Source organism: Platalea leucorodia (assembly GCF_965183815.1).
Source record: "Platalea leucorodia genome assembly, chromosome: 8".
NCBI lineage: Eukaryota > Metazoa > Chordata > Aves > Pelecaniformes > Threskiornithidae > Platalea > Platalea leucorodia.
In genome coordinates, this window is record NC_138830.1 from 24,684,874 (window position 1) to 24,707,664 (window position 22,791).

General features: G+C 40.6%; 1 protein-coding gene across 1 annotated transcript in view; it reads left to right on the forward strand.

Annotated features, from left to right (window-relative positions):
* The window catches only part of LOC309594676 (glypican-5-like), a gene marked incomplete at both ends in the record, with an annotated part of 385,721 nt that overhangs the window by 21,045 nt on the left and 341,885 nt on the right, over positions 1-22,791 (forward strand). Inside the window, one exon of the mRNA XM_082320908.1 lies at positions 3,821-3,982. Within this exon, the coding sequence (XP_082177034.1) occupies positions 3,821-3,982 (162 nt within the window). The remainder of the gene's footprint in view (positions 1-3,820; positions 3,983-22,791) is intronic.

Consider the following 22,791-nt stretch of genomic DNA (forward strand, 5'->3'; position numbering starts at 1 on the left):
TTGACCTGCTTTAAAGGCAAGGTTAAACTAGAGGTTCCTTCCAAACTAAGTTATTAGTTAGGAAATAAGGGGCAGCTTGGGGAAAGCAGGTAAGAAAGTCCTAGAGAGAAATTATCAGGATCAATTGCTGAAATAATGCTGTTGGTACGTTTTCTTCCCTCATTCACAAATGGTGCTTTTTCTCTGGTGTATGGAATGGCTTTGTTTCTAAACTTCAAGGAGTTTGCCCCTAAGGTTGTCTCCCTGTTGCTGATCGGCAGTGCCCGCACTAAGTAGAGGTGATTGCTGTGGCACTGTGGGGTGCTGTCTGCCTCTGGGGTGCGAGCTGTGGTGCTTAACCAGTGTCTCAGCTGTGCTCATGCTCGGACATTGCCGGGTCACTGTGTTCCTCCCCTCTTCTTTTTCTGTTGGAGAGGGTATTTTGCATTAAGCTGAAAGAGATGAGATAAACTAATTTTAGTATTACAGTTATTAAAGACTTCAAGATATTACTAATCAGTTCTAATTTAATCTCAACACCCAGGCATGTATAGTACTAAAAACTATTAGGTTTCTATAATCGTGTTAAAAGTGATACCCCCAGGTTAGTATTGAAGCAAGTGAAATTGCCAAGCTCTGTGCATGACAGCACTGACCTGATAGTACTGCTAAGGGAGCAGGGTCTGCTCTTTGCTGGTTTTTTAATGCTCTGTGTTTTACATCAGGCTCGTTAACTGTCAAGGGCTCAGTGCGGTTTCTATTTAAGAGTGCCCTCTGCATCATTTTGGCTCTGGACCAACAAAAACTAATCTTCCAGGCTCCTGGAGTATTCATCGGAGGAGATAGCTGGGTGGGGAATCCTAGGAGTGCAGTTCCAGCTGAGTTGTCTGTATTCTTCTTAAAGCTGTCTGGAGGAGATGCAGGTTCCTGTGGTGCCTTGGTTCGAAGGGGAATGCTAGTCACAGCGCTGATAACCATGCATAGCTTCCTTGCTAGGACCGGCACATAGTCAGCATGGCGCGGTCTGTATTTCTAACCATTTTGATACAGGTCTGAGCTTTGCAAGAGCCTTTCAAACAAAAATTCAGAGGGCTGCTGTAAGGAGAAATTCTCAGAGTAACAGCAGCCTGGCACTGCAGATGCCAAGTAACGTTTACAACCTCTCTGCTCAGACACTTATTTGCAAAACTGACTTAGTTGCTCAGCAGTCTGTACTATAATTTCACTTATGCTTTGTGGTGCCAGCTCAGAGAAGTGGTCCTTCCCTGACCCCCGCTTCCTTGTGACAGAACAAACATATGTTCATGGGGGGAACGGGATCGGGGAACCAATCCAAGTTGAAATTAGCCCGGCCAAGAAGCTAATTTCAACCTGGGACAGCTTCTCTGGCAGATGAGAGCAGGCGAGCGTGCCCAGCCGGTGACGAGTGCGCAGCCCTCCCGCTGCTGCTTTTAGCAGCCTGCTGGCTTATGCCAGTGTGCGGTGGTCTTGTCTCAAGGGCTTTCAGCAGGGGTTAGGGCTTCAGATTTGAGTGCGCAGAGTTGTTTTTTCCTATTTTTGAGATTATATCCAAGCGTGAAACAAATCCACCTCCAAAATAGTTTCCTGTGTCAGCCCAGTCTGTGACAACTTTGATGTGTTTGTGAACTGATACAAAAATGTAGGTTTATTGAAATATTTCACTTTGGCTTTGACCTTTTTGATGTAAATTAGCTGCACTTTCAAATGAGAGTTGTTGTAAACTGGAAGCAATATTTTCAATTCAAATCATACCTTTCAGCCAGCTCAGTGTTTTTATTTATTTTCCTGGCAAGGGACACTTATTGAAGCTCCTCCCTGCAGTTTTGGTCTCGATGAGGTGTTGGCCTGCAGCTGCCCCTCAGCAGAGCCTGGCTGTTTGGGTGTTTCTCCACTGCTTTTCCAGCATGCATCCTTGTACCCTCTTGTTTTTCATCATCGTCAAACGTATGTGGAGTCTTGCTATGCATTAACCTGCAAGGCCAAATGGTGAGGATTAATGCAGTGTAATTGCTCATTAATATTTCTGTCCCAAGGCCTGGTCCGGGTGCTCTGTGGTGACCTGGGTGAAATCCTCTGGAGTAATAGGGCCTTTTGGAGAATTAGGGCTGTTTCCGTCTATTTGTGCCCTCTGGTCCCATTGTTGCTGTGTGGGGAGGGATTGCCAGCAGTGTTCACAGCGATTTAAAACCAGAGATCCCCTTGGGCCCAGAGGGGCGGTGGGCTGCCCCGGGGAGGCGGTGTGGGGACAGGCCAGCTCCAGCCAGGGCCTCGCTGCTGCTTCGGGCCCGACCTCCCACCGGGCTGCTGCCAGGTGTTGGTAGGGCGGGAGCGGGGAGCTCGGCCCCCAGAATGGCACCGGCCTTCGGGGGAAAGGGTGTCTCCTTCCCCAGAGCCGTGCGGAGGCCTGAGGGTTGGGGATGGAGGTGGGCGCCTCTGGCCCCTTTCCCTCAGAGCCGCCATTTCCACCTCGAGGTGGAGGGAAGGTGACGCTTGAAAGACACCGGCGTGAGGCTTCCTGCTGGCGTGTTCTTACTTGTTTTACTGAGAAATTGCATTGGAAAGATCTGCTTTTTAATATTGTGTGACTACTTTGGCTCTGGTATTTTTTTATGCATGCCTCTGGTTTTGGATTTACTCAACTTAATAGTCCTTTGCTCCCCCCCTCCCAACCCCCCCCAACTTGAAAACTTAAAACTTTCCCCCCCTTCTGACACCTGCAAATCCCATAGCGTAGAGGAAATAGACCCTGAGTGTCACTCACACCTCTGTGTGACGTAGGTTTCCTAATCAAGGACGCTAAATTTGCTGAAACACATGCAGAGATGAAATGATAAAAAAAATTCCACAAAAATTAAGTTTTTAATCAGCTTTCAACTTTCTCTGTAGTTGTGAGGTGGGAGTGATTTCAGTGCCTTTACATTACGTATAGGCAGGCTAGAACTTGGTTTCAAAAATGTCAAGGTTACTCTTAAGTAGCTGGAGATCTACTAAGTTCTTTTTGGTTCAGGTGAATACTTGTTGACTTTCACTACAAGTTAAGCCTAGAAATTGAAGTAGCAGTCTCTAACTTCCCAGTGGTTGTAGGTTTGGGTCTCTCCATGTGGAGTCAGTTTCTTATCTCTGGTCCTAGACAGCTAAACTCAGGCTGTTGCAGAAATCAGTTCTATTTTTGTGACAACTATGGCTGCTTGTTTTGTTTTGAAATCTGATTCAGAAAGGAACTAAACTAGAGAGAAAAGGGGGGGAGGGAGCTACTGCAGTTACCATAGCTTTTAGAAAACTTTTAGGAAAAAAGCCTTTGGGGGGGGGGGGGGGGGGGCGCGGCGGCAGGGGTGAGCTGCTTGGGAGTTCAAAGATTTTTGAGAGGCTTCCCCAAGTGCAAGAGGTGAATAGGTGGTTCCTTGATTCACTACACAGGTGAATATTGGATCCTAATTTGAGGCATGGAGTTAACTCAGATGTTCAAGTTACGATGCCCTTAGCACAAGGTGTACAGTGGAAGTATTGCCCCTTTGAATGTGCATCTTCAGTGATTCTGCTGTGCCCTTGACTGTGTTTAGATGATTTTGTCCCCAATGCTCTTAACAGTGTAAAATAAGTTTACAGCTGATAATATGATGTTATCCAAATTTTAGGTGAAAGTCATAAACTAGTGTCCTTGAGACAATAACCGAGTTTCACAATGTCATTCCTTACGGGTTGTGTTTTGTTTCAACATTTTAAGCATGGTGGTTGTTTTGACATTAAGAAGTGTTACTTATTTTTTACAGTGTAAGTTGGAAGGTTTTCTAATTATTGTGTTTTTCTTGTTTGCTTTAAGAGTCAGATTTACAGATCTGTCAACATAGAGCACCAACGTGTTGCACCAAAAAAATGGAAGAAAGCTACCAGGCAGCTGTTCGAAGGGAGAGGACTCAAAGTATCCAGGCACTGAACTTTGAACTGAAGTACATGATTGTTGGTCATATCACAGCTTTTCAAGGTAAGAACTTCTGAGGTACTGCAGTCCTATGAGTAGTTTATAAAAGTACCCTATGCAATCAAAAGGAAAAGCTCTTTCCTTTGCTTCTCATTTCTCTTGCATTGCATGCTGTAGTCACTAGCTTATGGTTTGCTTCCCTGTTCTTTGATGATCCTGTTTTTGGAAAAAGGTGATGGCACTTAATCTTCACTGGTATTTTAAGCATCTGCCTAAATCTAATTAGGAAGAGATTTAAGCTTAGACCCTGTTCTCAGGATCATTTTAAAAAAGATTGACATGGATTTTTTTCAAGGCATTTTCAAATGTCGTTTAGGTGCCTGCTGGTTGGTTGTGCTTTTTGATACTGTCTTGTGTCACCAAACCATTTACAGGTATGGAAGGTTAAATGAAAATGCATTTGTTTGTTGATGCTGAAGAATAAGTGCTCTAACTGATATGTGAAGTGAGAACACAGCTCTCTTCATGTCAAAATGTTTCACTATCTGGTAGGTCACATGAAGAGTGATCTGTTTTCAAGAATTAACAGCCACACAGTTAAATGTGAATGCATGAAGGAACCTGCGCTGAAAGTCTGTTCTCATAACTCTTGCTGTTCTCAAAGCTACCTTGCTCTAACAGGTTGATGTAAGTCTACGTAGTTTCTTCATACAGATGGTTATTGTACTACTAAAGGGAGCCCAGTTCTTGTGTAGGATTGTGCACTATACAGTGTTGAGCACTGGAGACTTTTCTGCAGATGGGCATTTAAGCATAGGCTCTGAACTTTAAATGTATGAGAGTGGAGTGATTAAATCAATCACTGAGCGATGAATCCAGCTTACTGACTTCTATGGGCCTAATTACATGCTTAATTTTAACTCACTGCTTTGCTATGTTTAGTGCTGAGTACCCTCATGGAATGGGTTTTGAAAACAAGCCAGTAGTTATGAAAATACAAAGTGTTGAGGTTTGTATGATTAAGCCTATTGTTACAAGGCAGGTTTTATCAAATAGTAGCTTTCTTTTGTCTAGTTTCTTCCATTTGAGTGAAAATACTATAAATAAAAGATGTGACTGACAGTTAATAAGAGATAGCATATTATCTAAAATTGACAATAAGTGACGGTGGAAGTCTGAAAGAGACTTGCAAGGGCAAGATAAGAATTTTCTTTGGCTTTTGGTCATTTACATCTCTTTGTTCTGTACCAATGAGTGAGAAATGGCATTTTGGTTTATTTTACAATTGATTTTTGAAAATCTTAATATCCCCCATGATTACAAAATGTGGTTGGAGGGCACTCTGGAGGAGAACTGTAGTAAAAGGGTGACTCTTGGCATTGTTAAATGCTGGTAAGGTATTCAAGCAATCTTTCAGTATCATGACTGAATAAAGATAAGGTCAGAATAGATTAACCTACCAACCCTTTAGGTCAAGCCAATGGCTTTATTGTCCATTGCTGATGAAGCCTTTTGATGGAATGAAAGAAGTAGTTAGACATTTCACACAGTTTAAATTTACAAGCATTTTCTGGAAGTGGGTAAATAGGTTGTTTGTTGTAACTTGTTATGGCTGGCCTTCTGTCTACATTAGGTGGGAACACTTAAAAAATGTAACTTTCCTCTCTTGCATTGGAAGCTGCTTTTGTTCTTTGGTTTTGTCTCAGGTGTCAGTGAAAAGCCTCTCTCTTTATCTTGTGCTGTATAAACATTCTGTTGCTAAGAGTAGTACTGTGTGAGACATTTACTGAGAGGGAAGATCTTTGCATTGAATTAACTCTGTCCTTTTGGTCTGTTTTGGTTTGTTGCTATTTTGAATGATAAAGTGTGAGTGTGCCAAAAGCACTTTTAAAGTCTGAGAAAAGAAATATCCTTATTTTAGAAGCTTTCAGGTACCTTTCAGATTTCATGTTTATTGCAGCAGTGAGAACTGGCTCTGACTTGCTAAAAAAATAGCAATTTATTCATTTGTATGTGGTGGTGTTTACTTGTACAATTTTCATGCACAATTTATTTCTTTTATATATACACATTTTTAGTACTGTTAGTGTAGTCAAAGCAAAGCAGTAGTTAGCCTTGCTGCCTGCTGCTGAGGAAAAGAAATCTTAACTGCTTTTTATGCACTTTTAGCAGACAATACTGTTAATGTTATATATGGTATAAGAAATGGATTTTCAGGAGTCCAACTTTGAGAACATAGTGGTGGAATTAAATTTCAGTGGGAAAAGAGAGCAGAATTTTTTTTGGGGGGGGGGGGAGTGGACAGAATTTTTTTTTTTTTTTTTTTTTTTTTAGGTTCCCATCTCCTTATTTTCTTTCATGGAAGTCAAAAGATGCTTAGTTCTGAGGACCTGCAATTAGATACCACAAGCATTAATAGGAAAGAGCTTTCTCATGTGAGTAGGAGTTTTGATATGAGTTTCGTTAAATGTTTCCTCTACACTGCCTGGGTACTGCAGTTGATTGTGGACAGTTTGGACTTGAAGAGATTTTGTTTTCTTTTTTTTTTTCTCGAAATTGAAAATGTTATTTAAGTAGCCTTGCCCACAGCTGAAATAAGACGATTTTTACAGGTGCTAGATTTAGTTCTGCAAAATAATTATTCCGTAAGACTTGATTAAATATACCACAGCTGTGGGCAGGCTTGTTATATTTGGGCTAATGCCCAATCCGTACATATGGACAGCCTTAGCACTGTGGTTCAATCCTGCTATTTTTCCCCCTTTAAGGTTTTCAATATTAGCAACCTAGTCCTTGCTCAAACACTTAATAAATCAAGCTTCTGCATGGATGTGTTTTGCTTGAATTCCTGTCTCTAATGATGTTGCTGTTACACCTGATTTAAGTAGGAAGAGGCACATTGGCATCAGCTGCAGGCTATAAAATGCCCTCCCCGTTAGTACCAGGACAGGAGGAAGGGAGAGAGGCAGGAATGAAGGGGCCAGCTGGCTGCTTGGGAAGCGTGTCATCAGGCTTAGCTTCTGCAAAATCATACCTTGTCACAAAATCTTTTGGGTGTTTGGCGTGTTCAATGTAACCAGGCTCCTCGGGGAGGGTTTCATGGAAAGTTGCTTGATTCACTTCGTCTTAATGTTTTGGTCCATGGTGTAGCCTAAAAGTCATAACCATGGTATTAGTCACTCTACGGATGTGTTATTAATGACTCTGCTCTAAATGGAATCAAAGGCAAGGTGGAGTAAGTGGAGGAGATGTGTAAGCGTGCCAAACTCTAACAGGATCAGCATAACAGAGGAGAATGTGCCTGTTGTAATGATCCTAGTATGTCACCCTCTGGCTCTTCACAGATGGCTTTGTTTTGGATGCATTTTGGAGCGGGTCAGTTTGTCCCATCCAAAGGTGTGCCCATCTTTCTGTCTTTGCTCCTGTGGATGCAGTCTGAAATGCCCAGCAGAACTATTTAAATGAAAGATCAAACAGGATGCTTTCATTTTGTAACTCGCTTTTACTCTTTAATAACTGGAAGATTCCCCTTTGAACTTACTGTTTTCTTTGTCCCAACCTTTTTTAGACTTGAATGTAAACGAATGTATTGTTTTAGCTTAGATTTATGTCTTTGTGGTGATGCTACGTGTTACTTGGCACAGTGATCCTTCTTTTCCCCGCCAATTCCCTCATGCAGTCTCTGCACTCCTCAGGGACACTTCCAAGCAAGGCAACTGATTCATTGTTAGTGGATTAAAAGTGGTGCGGGTGTGCAGGCTGAAAGTTGCTGTCAGAAGAGGTATTAATAGTCTGACAGGAAAGCTTTGTTGTGGGCAGACAGCAGAGAAACCTGCCCTCCCTTTTTTGTGTCCTTTATGGAGCGCTAACAGGTGCCATGTAAGGGCCCACAGAAAGCTTGGCTCTGCTCCTGTCATCTTATGCTGAGGCTAATTTGAGGTAATGAGAATCCAAACAGTGGTAACTTATTTGTTCTGCTGATGGTCTCTGCAGAGAGGCAGAACAAGATACTTTGAAACCTACATCACATTTCAGTCGCCAAATTAGCAGGTATCAGAGATACAGTGAAAAGCTTTGTTTGAGCTCAGCAGTTAAAAATACTGTTCTTTGCTGCACTTGTTTTTACAGCAGGCAATGGGAATTGTTCACTCACAGCCTCTGAAGAGAAAGCTCTTTCATGAATGAAAGCATGTTGGTCATAAAGCAATAATTTTGTATTGTTTCTCTGAGATGGCGTTCATTTGACCTTGGGAGTTCAAATGGTGGGGCCACGTGTTCCCATATTCTCCCAGCTATAGGAGGATAGATTAGCTTTGTAGCACTCTGTTCCTCTCACTCCTAACTCAAGGGGTTTGGCAAAGCTGTGCCAAACATAAGTTCTGCTTTATATGGAATGGGAGATGCTAGTTCGGAAAGCTCCTTGCTGCTATTTCTAATAGCAGGAGTTGCAGTGACATCGCTGTACACTCACATTGTTTTGCTCTGTTACCATCTGATCCAAGCAGGCAACTGGGAAGGACGTGAATGGTACAAGGCGGGGGGGGAACCTAGTTGTAGCAGGGATGGAGCCCAGGACTCCTGGTTGTCAATAAAATGCCTGAAAGTTAATGCCCAGTTGATCCAAAAAGTCCTTAAGTACAGAGTTTTTGATCTGGCGTCCTCCCTGGTGAGTGGGAAGGGTCAGCGCGTTTCTGTGGATGTTGGAATTGGATACCAGTAGCAGGCCCAGAAATCAACTGACCTGAACATTCCCAGAAATAAGTAATATAGTACACCGGCACTCAGAGCCATATGGAGTCAAAAACATTCTCTGTTTTAATTTGGCTGAGTTGCAGCATTGCTGACACTTATTTTTACTGAATTTAGCAATATCAGCTTGAAATAGGGGTGGCTGGTTAATGATGTTGAAGTGCAATGAGATTTACAAAACAAAAAAGACTTGGCTGGAGAAGTGCACTATGGTTTGTAGTTAATTACTATATGAAGTGTAGTCACAATGCTGCAGATGGATGCAGTCCAAAATCATCGAGCTATTTAAAAAAAAAAGCCAACCATCACCAACAGAAAACTGCTAACCATCACTGGCAATGCCTCTGGTTTCCTTTATTTACTGCTGGATTATAGAAATGCAGAAGTGTTGTTTTTGAAGAAGTTTTTTTGTAATCCCATAGTACTTGGTCTTTTATTGAGACAAATTGTTACCCACCCCTTTCCACTTGTATAGCCCTGCTAAGAAGAGTTTTGTACTCTGCTGACCTTTGAGCTGAAAGCTGGCCAAGATGTATAATTTGGTTTTGGCTCAATGCAAAAATGACTCCCTACAGAGAGGGAGATAGGAGAGAGAGGCTCTATTAGAATGTTTGTCTACCTCCTGTATACTATTCATTCCTATTCCAATGCACCAAACAATCTGTGTTTTCTAGCTGGAGTGAAAGCCTGGTTTATGTATGCAGCCCAAGGGAGGCTGGAATATTCCTTTTTAGCTGTAGCCTTGCATGCGTGAACTGCACGCACATGGACTGCTACTGTCTGTCTTGTGTGAGGCTCTAGGTGGGAGATGACTGTCTTCATCCATATGACAAAACCAGTCTTTTTTTTTTTTTTTTTTTTTGGCTGCTTCTGTTCTCTGTTGAAATGTAAACATAGCTCTTTATAGGGTACTTTCTCTCTGTAGATCTTAAGCACTTTTGGAAAGGACTTCAGTGTTGGGTGTATTGGTGCTAGAGATGGATGAAGTGAGGCACAGGGGAGGGGAATATGTCTTTCCTAAAGTGGCACATCATACCATAGGAAGAGCCAAGAATGCAACTTAGTTTATCTTCCTGACCTCTTCTGATCTCTCTCAAAAGTATTTGTGATTTCTAGAGAGCTTGGAAGGGAAGGGAATTTTGGCTGGTTGTAGTCTCCTGAAGCATTCGCTGGAAGACTGAGATGCTTGTTTTGTCCTTGTCCTTGCACAGTTGTGCTACTTTGCCCTAACTGTGGACCAGGTCAGTGTTTCAGGGCGGCGTAGTATGAGGAAGAGGTATTCTGCATCAACTCTTTGGTGATAAGATTTCTCCTTTGTACTTTGGTACTACCTGAAAGTTCATAAATCCAGTGTGCTTAGTGTGCCATCAGTTTGGAGGAAGGAATTCCCCTGTTTTGCAATCCACTGTAAAAGTTTGTGGTGGGTGGAGGCAATGAAAGATGAACTGTAGGGTAGGAGAGCCAGAGTCCATTAGAAATAAGTAGCCTATGTAACCAGAAAACTTGAGTGCAACAGTGGTGAAGCTTTACCTTTGTGGGAGATGGTCATCTGATTCTACCATCCTGTTTTTATCCTCTTTATTGGTGCCATCTCAATTGATGAAATGTCAGCAACTTCCCCATGGCTGTCACATTGGGTGAGGCTGCAGGGCCACCTAACACAGTCTTGTCCAGTGGCCAGTAAATTAACAGGGAAGTATATCAGAAATATGAACACACTTCCCTTTTTTTACCCTACTGTTCCCTAGAGCATGCTAATTCAAGAGCTTTCTGAGTCTAGGTTGAGGTGCACCCCTTATCCATTGGTGACATTATCCGTTGTTGGGTCCACTGTCCATTAATTCCTTTTTCACCAGGTTATCTTTTGGCTACCACGAAACAATTGGCAATGTTGTCCGCACACTGACTGCAATTTAATTATCCATCAGATTGCTTGCTTCAAACATGCTGCCTACTAATTCCATTGTGTCACTTGATTCTTAAGTTTTATTGTTTAAAAAGTATAGTTATAGCCAGTATAAGTATTCACCTTCTATATGCCATTTATGGTTTTAGAGCCCAAGGCTCTGCTAAGACTTCAGTCTTTGTCTGCATGTGGGGTGAGGGAAGGGGTGTTAAATTCTTTCTCATAATTGTCCTTTTCTCAGCAAAATATAAAAAAATACATTTGCAATGTGCAATATTCCCTAAGGCTCTCACCTTTTATCTTTTGAATATACAAAATTAAAAGAAAATCTTGGAGATGTGTCAAGGACTGTGAGTAAATATTTACATTACATTGTGAATGGTGGTTATTGAACTCGCTACACAGCTTGTGTGTAAAAACACTTTGAATGGTGTGAGGTATTCTTTTTTTGGCTGAAAGACTACCTGCGATCCTTTGGAATAATACCTTTTCAGAAGTTGTGTGTACACTTTTGTTCAGATTCTAGATGCAGATCAACATTTTTATGGTGTAGATTACAAGAGAATGAAAGTGTTTCTAACCTGGTGTCTCGTAATGTTCCATTTGTCATAAAAATTGGAATCAGTGTGATGACTTACTACCCATAAATGACTTAAGGAGTGCGCTTTATTTCTATGTACATACAACCCCAAAGTTAAATATGGAAACAAAGTAACAAATAAACTTTCACCTTTAATTTTTTTCTGCAGTGCACGTTAAACATAAAATGAGTGTGTACAGAAGTTCATCCCAGCCTCTCCTGTCCTCTGAGACTCTCTGTGCTTCTTGATTTTTCCCATACTGTTTCATCTCCCATAGTATATGTTATGAAATTAAGTATCCAGTGGTTTTCACTGGTTTTCACTGTTTTTTCAAGGTTATCTGAATCCTGCTGAAAAGATAATTTCCCTAGTCAAACTCCTAGTCAAATTCTGTTTCCTTGATAGTGCTACCCTCCTGCATCTAAAATATGCCTTTCATCTTATATTTTCCAGTGTAGGCCATGCTGCTAGTCACCTGTGATTCATGGTCTAAATGTCAGTTACTGTCACAGGCCAGTAATGTCAGCCTTTTCATTCACTTAATATAAAAATTCAGATGGGTACCTTTTTGTTTTTTTCCTATGCTGTCTTTCACGTTAGAGAAGTGTGCGCTGTAAAGATCCTCTGTGCCTTCATTGTCTTCCTTTAAATGCCGTTCTTAAAACTCTCCTTAAGGTCATGATAAACAAAATACTTGTGAAAGGTCAAACCAAAATATGCTGAATCCACTGCCCGTTTGTCATGCTCTTGTCCCTTTTTTGTCCTTCCTCCCCTGTGTATGCATATCTATCAGCTGTCGTTTGCCTTCCCTTTTATTGGCAGCTCTGAGACAGGCACCATGCTTTATCCTGGATCTCTACAGTACCTGTGATCCTGATGTTTTATTAGCATCCCTAACTGCTATGGTAATGTAAATAACTTGACCTTGGTAATTTTTGTTCGTTTCTGATTTCATTAATATATCCCCCTGCTGTGCCTTGTCATTTGGGCAGCTCGTTAGGAAGAAGAAATTATTAGTCTTTAAAAGAACACAGGAAAAATCAAAGGGAGGAAAAATGGAGGAAATCACACTCTCTTGTCAGAAAATTCTGATGACTTTATGCTTTCAAAATAGCAAATTCAAGTGGAAAATTTAATGAAAACCTAGGAAGAACACTTAATTCTAGCCATGGAATGTAGATCACTATCTCGCAAACCGTATCTAGTAACGAAGGTCATGTCCACAGAAGTCTTTATAGGATAACTAAGCTAATGACTATATTGCTAATAGTGGATTTCTCCTTAAACACAGGAAAACCATGTATCAAGTCTTATTTATTACACTGAAATGACCTTATATTAATCAGCAATCGACAGTGATACTGTGGAGTGACCAACATTGTGAGTAGTTCACTGTTACAAGAGTTCCTGCATGTTGTATGCAGGTTTGATTTATGAAATAGTGTGCAGTTGTTTTGCAAGAATGCAATATGCAGAACTGTGCTTGTGGGTAACTGGATAATATTAGTCTTGCCAGAAGCTTATACTGGTAATCATTATATACTTGTGAGTATGAAAGTTTTTGACTGGTTACTAGAATTATAGTGCTTTGACTGTTAAGCAAAAGTATTGTATTGTTTAGATATCTTTGTTACTTTTAAAAGTGATTAAATACAGATTTTACAGAATTGTTTGGCCCAAGGCTTTGAAAGGATGGTATAATTCCATGTGAAGTGGTGAGAGAAATATACATTAAATACATTTAAAAGGAAACAACAAATCACCTAGGTAAGATATCATCCACTTAGCCTTTATAATCATCGTGTAAACTTGCTTCCTGAGCTTGTCTGGCTTCGGCTGTCATTTGATACCCAGAATGTACGCAATTTGGGGCAGGGACAGTCTCTTCATTATCTATTTATAACTGTTGTTCATGCAATGTGGGTAGGGCATATTGGTGCTGGAACAAGAAATCTAATGAACACACACATCATGTGTTTGGTCATCTAATCTATCTCTGTGCCCATATCTCACCTGTTGTCACAATTATATTTTTCTTTCTCTGTTCTTTTCAGTACCTTGTCAGGCTGTTGACCATATCTCCAGAGTATAAAAGCATGGTGGAAGTGTAGCCCAATGAATCAATGATAAATTAGTCCAGATAGAAAGAAAACACAAAGGTGGAGAGAAAATGTTCGTTCCTAAAAAAAGAAATTTAAGAAAAACCTGCAAAAGCAGAGTGAGCAAATGTATCTGAGGGCTTGACCAGGTGGGGAAGATTTTAACATGGTTGCTGTTGTGAGGGCAACATTTTTGCAACAGTATTTCTGGAATCTCATTTAGTGTCCTCTTTCTTCTGGAGTTACACACTTTATTCACAACTATCTTGCGAAATTTCAGTGGCCTCCTTCCTGTGGACTACAAGGTGGGTGGTTTTCTCCCTCTATTTCACTTTTGTTCTGACATGGCATTTCCATAGAGGCAGCGTTACTGCTCAGTCTCTAATTATATGAAGTCGCCCATCCCAGTGACTCTGCTGCTGGCTGTGTGAGTGTTTTAGTAAATCTTATGAAATTGTTCTCGGTATAGTCAAGTCCAAGTTCCCACTTGCGTAAGTTAGTCTAACATTTTGTGAGAAAAATGGGTGAAGACCTGAGAAACAATATGTTCTGACAAATTTTTTGAATAGGAGTGTTAAGTGTGTTGAAGATTTTTTTTGTTCCAAGATAGTTCCTGCACAAAATTAAAGAGGACCATTGACTGTCCTTCAGTTTATAGGGAGGGTTTATTTCAATGATAATTCAGCTTTTAATTACATATTCTTTTCTCCTAAAGATGATCGATTGTTTAAATTTCCTTTTGTTGTTTTATTAGTCCTTTTATTGTGAGATTGAAAACAGGAAAGACATTCTTTTAGGCCATTTCTAGATGCAAAATTTTAGATGTTCTTTGAGCAAGAGTATAGGTACTGTAATATTGCAACTGGGCAATTCAATAAAAATAGGAGAAAAAACATTGGAGATAATGAACTAAATGCAAAAGGACTGATTTACAGGAAATCCTTACTTCATTCTCACTGTTGCATTTTCAGACTTCAAAAAGAAAATAATTGAGTGAGACTGACAAGGTTAAGAGAGCAGATATCTCAAAGTGAGTATGTTCAGGAGAAAACAAAAGATTCAAACCTCAGCTCCATGCCCCAGTAATGATAGTGTGGCATTTCAGTTTTCAGTGTGCTCTCTTCTTCCAACTGTAGACACTCAATGGATGAAAAGAATTTTACTCAGAAAATAAAATCAATTTTTTCAGGTTAATGGCTCTTAGGAAATACACTTTCATTATTTTCTTACCTTATTTTAGGAGGCAAATGTGGAATGTCTTAGATTCTTCTGTAATTTTTTTTTCCAGAAAAATTAATTCACCATCTCTGTTATGCAGATGTATTTTGGTTTTTACTTTTAGAGCAGTTTGTGTACATGCCTTTTAGTAATGCTGTGTAACATAATGCATTATTGAGCTAAACTGTTAGGTGTGTATAGTTGTAAAAAGAATAATTTTTTTTTATTCCTTCCAGTTATTAACAGAAAATGACTTATTGCTCTTGCTGTCATGTGGTATTTTATTTATGGGCTAGGACTTCACTGTGCTGTATATAAAAAGCTAAGAAACCGTGCCAGTCCCAGGAAGATTACAGTATTACTGTAACATGAGAGACAGAAGAATATAGACAGATGGAGGGTGTGTAAAAGCAATAGGATCATGTTTTTTAGTATGAGATAGCAGTTGTAGTGTTTACAAGCACATTTGTAATGTTGGGATTTTTAGATCAGATTTCAGAGTTTCTCTGCTTCCTCTTAGTTCAGAATTTGCTTGTCAAAATTTTGTTACTCTAGAATGCTGTGGCTTCCCAGGTTGCCCACCAGTTGAGGGCATTGTGGTTGAAGCGGATATGCTTTGAGGATACTTTAGTTTAAAAAGAGGTGTACTTGGTTTTAGGTGAATTTATTTATGTGAGCATTTACCGTTGGACAAAATATTTTCAAAACTTTTTAGAATTGTAGCAAACTTTGGAAGTAAGGAAAGGAAAACTGCTTGTATGCTTGTTTTGTAATTGTATGCTTGCATGTATCAGCCACTCGCAGCGTGAATGGACAAATACATAGATCAATCATTTTTCACCTCTTTGTTACTTCACTTTTCCTCCTTTGTCCTTTATGCTTTTCCCCGAGGCCTCTCTCTTAGGGAGGAGAGGAGGAAGAATGTACGTGCAGAGTAGGGAATGCCTCGTTGAATGTTGGCCCTGTACTTACTGGTTGCTCTACCACTAGTTTAGGATCACTGCTGTTCAATTGGATGATTGTATGATTGTATGTCAGAATGGCTGAGCCACCTCCTTCTGCCTTCTCCCTTCCTCCCTCCTGTATCAAAGCTGCCTGGAAGCAGTACTTGGACCAGTCCTGTGTATGCCAGTGTGGTGAGAGAGACCGAATTTTATAAGGATGCAGAGATAAAGTAACCTGAAAGTAGACTGCTGTACTATAGCCGTGTAGAGATATCTGGTCAAATCCATGGTATGTGAACACGATTCTCACTAAAACTTACTCTTCCATCTGACCTTAAGCTGAAACGGCTGTTCATCATCTGTCCACAAAAATACCTGTGAAGTGATACGTGCATACAGATTTGAAGTTAGCATGGTTTTCTTGTCCCGTGCCTTCTTCATGGACATCTGTTTGGATTGCATTTCTACACTTCTAGCCATGCAGCTGGAGTGTAAATATTTTCTAAGTGTAGCTATTGGATTATGCCTTTTGTTTGCTATTTTGTTGGGAGTTGGGGTTTACTTAGTGAAATACTGGATCCATAAATATCACCGTCCTTGCAGAAAGCTTAAGATGTTTTCTCTAAACTCAGATGTTTTAGATTTAGGAAGTAGGAAGACTTATGTAGTTATAAATATAATCTGCTGCATACTTCTATCCATTTTATTGGGGAAATGATGAGCTAGTCCCACTACCTAGCATCTTACTGTTGACTCTAACTGTTCTTCAAATGTTGCATGGAGTTCTTGCTTTTGGTGTGAATCTGAATGCTGTTGATGATCTATAAGGCCGTACTGATTTTCTGTAAGATAGCCTCTGTCCCACTGGTGCCATTTCTATTGAAAGGAGGGATTTTTCTGCCTGCTTTTCCAGTTGAATTTACTGTCTAAATGGAGGACTGAGTTGCTACTGTAGCCATGTTAGCTGCTTGTTAGCATTTCATGTTCATCTTAGAACCAAATGTAGGTGTTTCAGTAGACACACTGAAAACGTGCATAAACACATGAGCTTTTTAATATTTGCTTGTTATTACCTCTTCTGTAATTAACAATGCTCTGCCAGGCTGTGTTGAAATGAAGTTGCATAGTTATGTCATGGGAGAGCAGAGTTTAACGGCGATTGGAGCTTGGCTGAATAAGGTGGACCTGCAGTTTGACTACAGTAGGGTGTGAACTCAAGCCACGTAACTCCTTATGTGTGTTTTTGTATTCTAGGATGAGAATGTCTTATTTTGAATTACTGGCAAGTGGTAGTTTTGAATGAGATACTATTCCAGTCACTTGTGTGCTACACCACTGCATCACACATTTTACACAGTTGTTTCAAAAAACTGTTGATCCAGGAGGTGCTGCGACCTTTTTTTTTTTTTTTTTGGACAGAAGTGAATTAATGGTTGCCTTGGCAGTCACCAAAAATTTGGGATAACTGCAGACTTAAGCAACAATGTGAGAATAGGACTTGGAAGTAAGGAATTTATGGGTCATGTCTTCCCCACATCCCCCCAGATCTTTCCCTCAGTCTTGTAGGCCTATTCACAGCGACTAAAGTGTGATATGTGTCAGATTTTTAGAGGATCCAACAGCCTCGTTCTGCTGAGAATAATTAAATCTGCTCTGAATCTTTAATCGGGAAAGTTTGAGAGATTGGCTCTCTTCTTTTTCCTGTATTAAGACTTTTGTCTTCAATGTATTGTGCTAAAATTAGGATCCCTACAGATGTTTACATTTGAAATGGAAGTACTGATGCAAATCTTAGTGGGTTCTAATTAGAAAGAAGAGCTTTAACAGGTAGTCCTTCTTGCGCTTTTTGCCATGACTATTTTGCAATTGTGTAACTTCTTCTCATTTGTGCTGTCAGTTTCTTGGGCGAGCTTCCTTTAACTTTTAGATTGCTGTGGGAAAGAGGTAGGTTTGTAGGAGCCGACATAATTTCTTTACTCTTTCTATTATTGCTTTTGTTAGGTTTCATAATATTCACTGGAAACAGAAGACTATGAACAGGAATAGTGGCTTTCCATAAAAATAAATAGTATGTATCTGCTACCAGGATTTTAGAGGTGCACATGTAGAAATACAGAGCTTTTAGATCTCCCTTTCTTCCCCTTTTAGTGGTGTTTTGAGAAGGCCTCTCCTTGGCTTCTTTCTAGTATCTGCATTTTCCATACATGACCAGTGGTTCATGGAATGCTTGAGGGCCCATACCCCATTGGCATAGGAGTCGCTGCTCCAGAAACCACTTCTTGTTCCTTCTCGCTGTGACCAGGCTTAGGTTTCCCTAGCCCAGCTGCAGAGTTCTGTTTGACTCTGGATCCATCAAGCAACTTTCATACAGCTGGGTAGGTAGTAGTTGTGGCATAAATAGCACTCTGAGAAATACAGCTGACCAGCAGACCAAAACCAGTTATCTAAGCTAGAACTTCCTTTCTACATGCATTTAATCAGTTCCTCATGTATTATATCCTGCTTTTTTTTTCCTCTTAATAGTTTTGGCCAAGCTTGTTTGTGAAAGTCGTAACAGAAAATATGGTCTAACACCTCTGGAAAACCTTCCTTCTATTTCTGTCCATACAGAATCCTCTAAGGAAATGTTTTGGCGTGTGGCAAAGAGCTGCTTTTTTTTATCCATGGACTAAATGAAAAGTTACAAATCAGGGCTGCTTCTGTGCTGGACTCAATAGGGAATGATCCAGATGCCTCTAAACAGTTGATTCTTTTCTTTGTATAACAAGACAAATGAAGGTCTTCTGTCTGGTAGCTAGCAGGGAAAACTGCACCTTTGTGCCATTTGGAAATGCAGGTTATTTCCAAATAACAAGAGGACTATATTTGTGTCATGGTCAGCTGGGGCCAGGGTGGGAGCCTCAGTAGTTTAAATGGTGCCATGTCCATTGAAGGATCTAAGCCATTCGCATAGTACTGTTTTGATTCAGTCGGTCATGTAGGTATGCACTTAACATTAAATGTGACATTTTTTTGTTTGTTTGTTTTAAGAGCAAAGAAAGGTGTAGGTCTCTTGCTGAAATATACTCTTACAGACTTTTAAATCTGAGGTACATATTTTTCCATGGTGCATAGGGTGAAAGAGGCTATTTGGATTCAGCAGAACTCTCTCACCTCCTGTAGCACATTGCATCTTTCCTTATCTGGTAAACTTAGTGGAAAAGGAGCATATGATATACTGTTGTAAACAAGAAATATAAACCATTGCAGACAAAATAATGGCCCACAAAATTGGGAGTAGTTGTAGATGCACAAATATAAACAACACATTTATGGAATATTTTTCATTTTTTAATTCTTTAAACCTTATGCTCCAGAAAGACTAGTTCCTTCAACTGTACTCATCTGTAAAACAATGGTTAGAAAATGTAAATATCTCCAAAATTATTGCCAACAAAAGTTAAGTTTTAGGGGTACTAACCAGTGAATGTGAAATTAAGGAAACAATGGACCATCTACAGGAGAGTGAATCCTTTTAGCCCAGACTGCTTTGCTATTAATTTTTTTTTGACTAGTTATGAATAGATCAATTCATTACTCCTTTAAAAATTCTTTGTAAACAAAGGCAAAATACGTCCTTTAGTAAGCATCAGTGCAATTCAGAAACTTGGAAAATAACTTCCTAAACTGACTTAAGTTAAACTGATGTAATGTTATGCGGGTGGCCCAATCTACTTGGGGCATATGTAAGAATGAAATAACATCCCAATTTTTTTTGGCCCTGTAAAGAAGGCATTGCTTTCAGGTGTGAGATTCAGGTGGTGCTGGGGATGTGCAGGATGCTTTCTCAATGCTGGCTTAACCCTGCTGTCCTTGCAATGACTTTGCATGGGTGTACTGAAGTGTACCTTTGTGCATAGAGTGCTCCCTACCTGTGTTCCCTGCCCTGAAACGCATCTAGGACTCCTCCAGAGATATCTCTGATTCTACCACCACTATCTGGTTCCTGCTGTTTCTGCAGCAGTGACAAATGGTGTTGTAGAGCTGGTTTCTGCTTCCTAAAAATGATAATTGTGCAAACAACCAAGGTGTTTGACTGCAGGAAGTTGCAGTTCGGAGCTCTGGTTTGTTGCCGGATTCTGCCAATGGACAAAAGCTCATTTGAAGGCTTCAAATATGTGTGCGTTCTTCCTGTTAGTGAAATAATTCTTACACGTGACCCATCGTGGGCAACATGGCAGGCATGTCTTTCGTTTGATCCTGCTTTTTGTATTGCTGTAAAGTCTTGTTCATACTTGCTGGAGCAAAGGGGCAGACCCAAGGCAGAAAGCTATAAGAGGAGAAAACAGCCTAAAGTGATAACTCGGTCTCCATGTGTGTAACTTATTTCAGTACTGTTTGGAATAATGAAAGAGTTGAAGTTTACTGGAAGTAGAGTAAATTTTAGTAATTCAGAAGTGCTTGCTTGAGAAGTTCCTACTGAAGTCATTGCCATCCTGGAGTTACTGTAAGGATTTATATACCTATAAGGTGATAGTTTTCACCCATGCAGGCTCTGTCTCTGAGTGTCAAGCTACTGAATAGCAATGACAGATGTCAGTAGGTGGATATACTATCAGTGTGGGATGAAGTAGCTCTTACCGAGATGAATATTGTTCTTCACCTGAAATCATAGGAATGAGAAATGTTCTAGCCTGATTTAAATTTATTTATATAGTCTTTACAAAACTGAATAAAGCATTCACCTTGGCTTTGGTCCAAAAGCAGTTAAAATCCCTGGTAATCTTTCCACTGATTTAATTAAGCTTGGACCCTGGCTCCAAGGATAGAATGAAACTAGAATTTTTAAATTACAATGCTAAAGAAAAGGGAATGCTTCTGTCTCCTGAGTGAAGATTACTTTATTGGGATGTGCCATGGAATATATTGCTAAGTGGCAGATGAGTGAACCACAATTGGTATGAGCCAGCTCGAACTCATGACTGAAAAACCTCCTCCTGGCAACCTGCAATGCAGCTCACAGAAATGGATTCCTGTGAGAAGGATCATTCATCCGCTCCTGCTGGGGGGCTGTAGGAAGTCAGAAAGTCCCAAAAGAACATACCAGATATCAGTACTTAATTTTTTTTATATATAGAATCATAGAATCATTAATATTGGAAAAGACCCTTAAGATCATCAAGTCCAACCGTTAACCTATCACTGCCAAGTCCACCACTAAACCATGTTCTCAAGCACCACATCTACCCATCTTTTAAACACCTCCAGGGATGGAGACTCAACCACTTCCCTGGGCAGCCTGTTCCAATGCCTGACTACCCTTTTGGTGAAGGAAGTTTTTCCTAATATCCAACCTAAACTTCCCCTGGCGCAGCTTGAGGCCGTTTCCTCTCATCCTATCACTTGTTACTAGGGAGAAGAGACCAACCCCCACCTTGCTACAGCCTCCTTTTAGGTAGTTGTAGAGAGCAATAAGGTCTCCCCTCAGCTTCCTCTTCTCCAGACTAAACAACCCCAGCTCCCTCAGCTGCTCCTCATAAGACTTGTGCTCCAGACCCTTCACCAGCTTCGTTGCCCTCCTCTGGACACGCTCCAGCACCTCGATGTCCTTCTTGTAGTGAGGGGCCCAAAACTGAACACAGTACTCGAGGTGCGGCCTCACCAGTGCCGAGTACAGGGGCACTATCACCTCCCTGGTCCTGCTGGCCACACTATTCCTGATACAGGCCAGGATGCCATTGGCCCTCTTGGCCACCTGAGCACACTGCTGGCTCATGTTCAGGCGGCTGTCAACCAACACCCCCAGGTCCTTTTCTGCCAGGCAGCTCTCCAGCCACTCCTCCCCCAGCCTGTAGCGTTGCATGGGGTTGTTGTGACCCAAGTGCAGGACCCGGCACTGAGCCTTGTTGAATCTCATGCAGTTGGTCCCGGCCCAACGATCCAGCCTGTCCAGGTCCCTCTGCAGGGCCTTCCTACCCTCCAGCAGATCGACACTTCCACCCAACTTGGTGTTGTCTCCAAACTTACTGAGGGTGCACTCGATCCCCTCATCCAGATCATCAGTGAAGATATTGAACAGGACCGGCCCCATACATATACAAAGAGAGGCAGACACATGCTCTTTTTCATTTGGATTTAGTAATATAATTTATGGAGACTGAGTCCAGCAGAGGAACTAAATGTATAAAGAACTGAAAGCCAGCGTAGTCAATTTCATTTTGATGTTATAACTTACATGCTAAATATAGCAGCTAAAATACTCTTTCACTACCACTCTCCTCCAAATTCCAAGACTGTGGTGATCAGACACGCCTGCCTTACTGCTTCTGTATTTGGTAGCAAAATTTGGAAAAGTTGGAGGAAGAGGAGCAATGCTTTGATATTCAAATGCACAGAGTAAATTCTGCAAATGGTATGAAAGGAGGTGAGATAGTTTGTTTCACTAGATTTGCCAATATAGTTGAGAAGGAAAATAGACAGTTTTTTGGTCAACCCTTCAGAGTTCTGTGTCTGAAGAAGGACTTCTGTGTCCAAAAGATATTTTTTTTTTCTGTCCAACTGTATTAATTCATCTAATAACAGATGCCATCCTTCCCTATTAACCTTCCATTTTCCAATATCCTCAGTCTGCCATCCTTACAGCAAAGCTATTACTGTTCAATACCAAATTTATTTTGAGACATTTATGACTGTTGTACAGTAATGCACCTGACATCAAACTAATCCAGCAGAGCATACAAGCTCAGGCACACACTCTCTGTCTCTGAGTTCTGATACTTCACACAAATAAATGTGAGAGCTGTGGGCATTGGTTTAAGATGGAAGCAGAATCAGCCTATTTGCAATCTGGCCTGCTGATAAGGGAGCTCTATGTGTGTGTGGATGTTGAGGTTCAGTCATTCTCTTTCTTGTAGGCTTTAACTGATGCCACATGCAAGTGGCATTTGATAGCACAAAGGTATTATTTCTTCTGAGCGTACTATTAACTTCAGAGTGGAGTAGAGGTCTTTTAACGAGTCAGGTACATTTTTGGTTGGAGAATAGGAAATGTCATTGTAGTAGTTTAAATCAGAATTTGTTTTAATTTTTTGCTTTGTGATCTAGACACTTTCTAATGGGATATGAGATTTGTCATGATCAATTCTTTTTATTAGTATGCACAAAGCTCTCCCCCCCCCCCCCTTTTTTTTCCTAATTATATTCACTAGGTTTGAGAGACAAGGTTAGACTCAACAGTGATTTTGCTATTGCAAAAAGGAATACCTAAGAATTCAAGGACAGATAAGACATCTAGAAAAAACTGTCTGAAAAGAAATACTTACCTGCACCTCTACCCACTGTATGCTTAGAAATAATGGTCTGATGAATAGCAAAGATAAAATAAGCCCAAGGATGG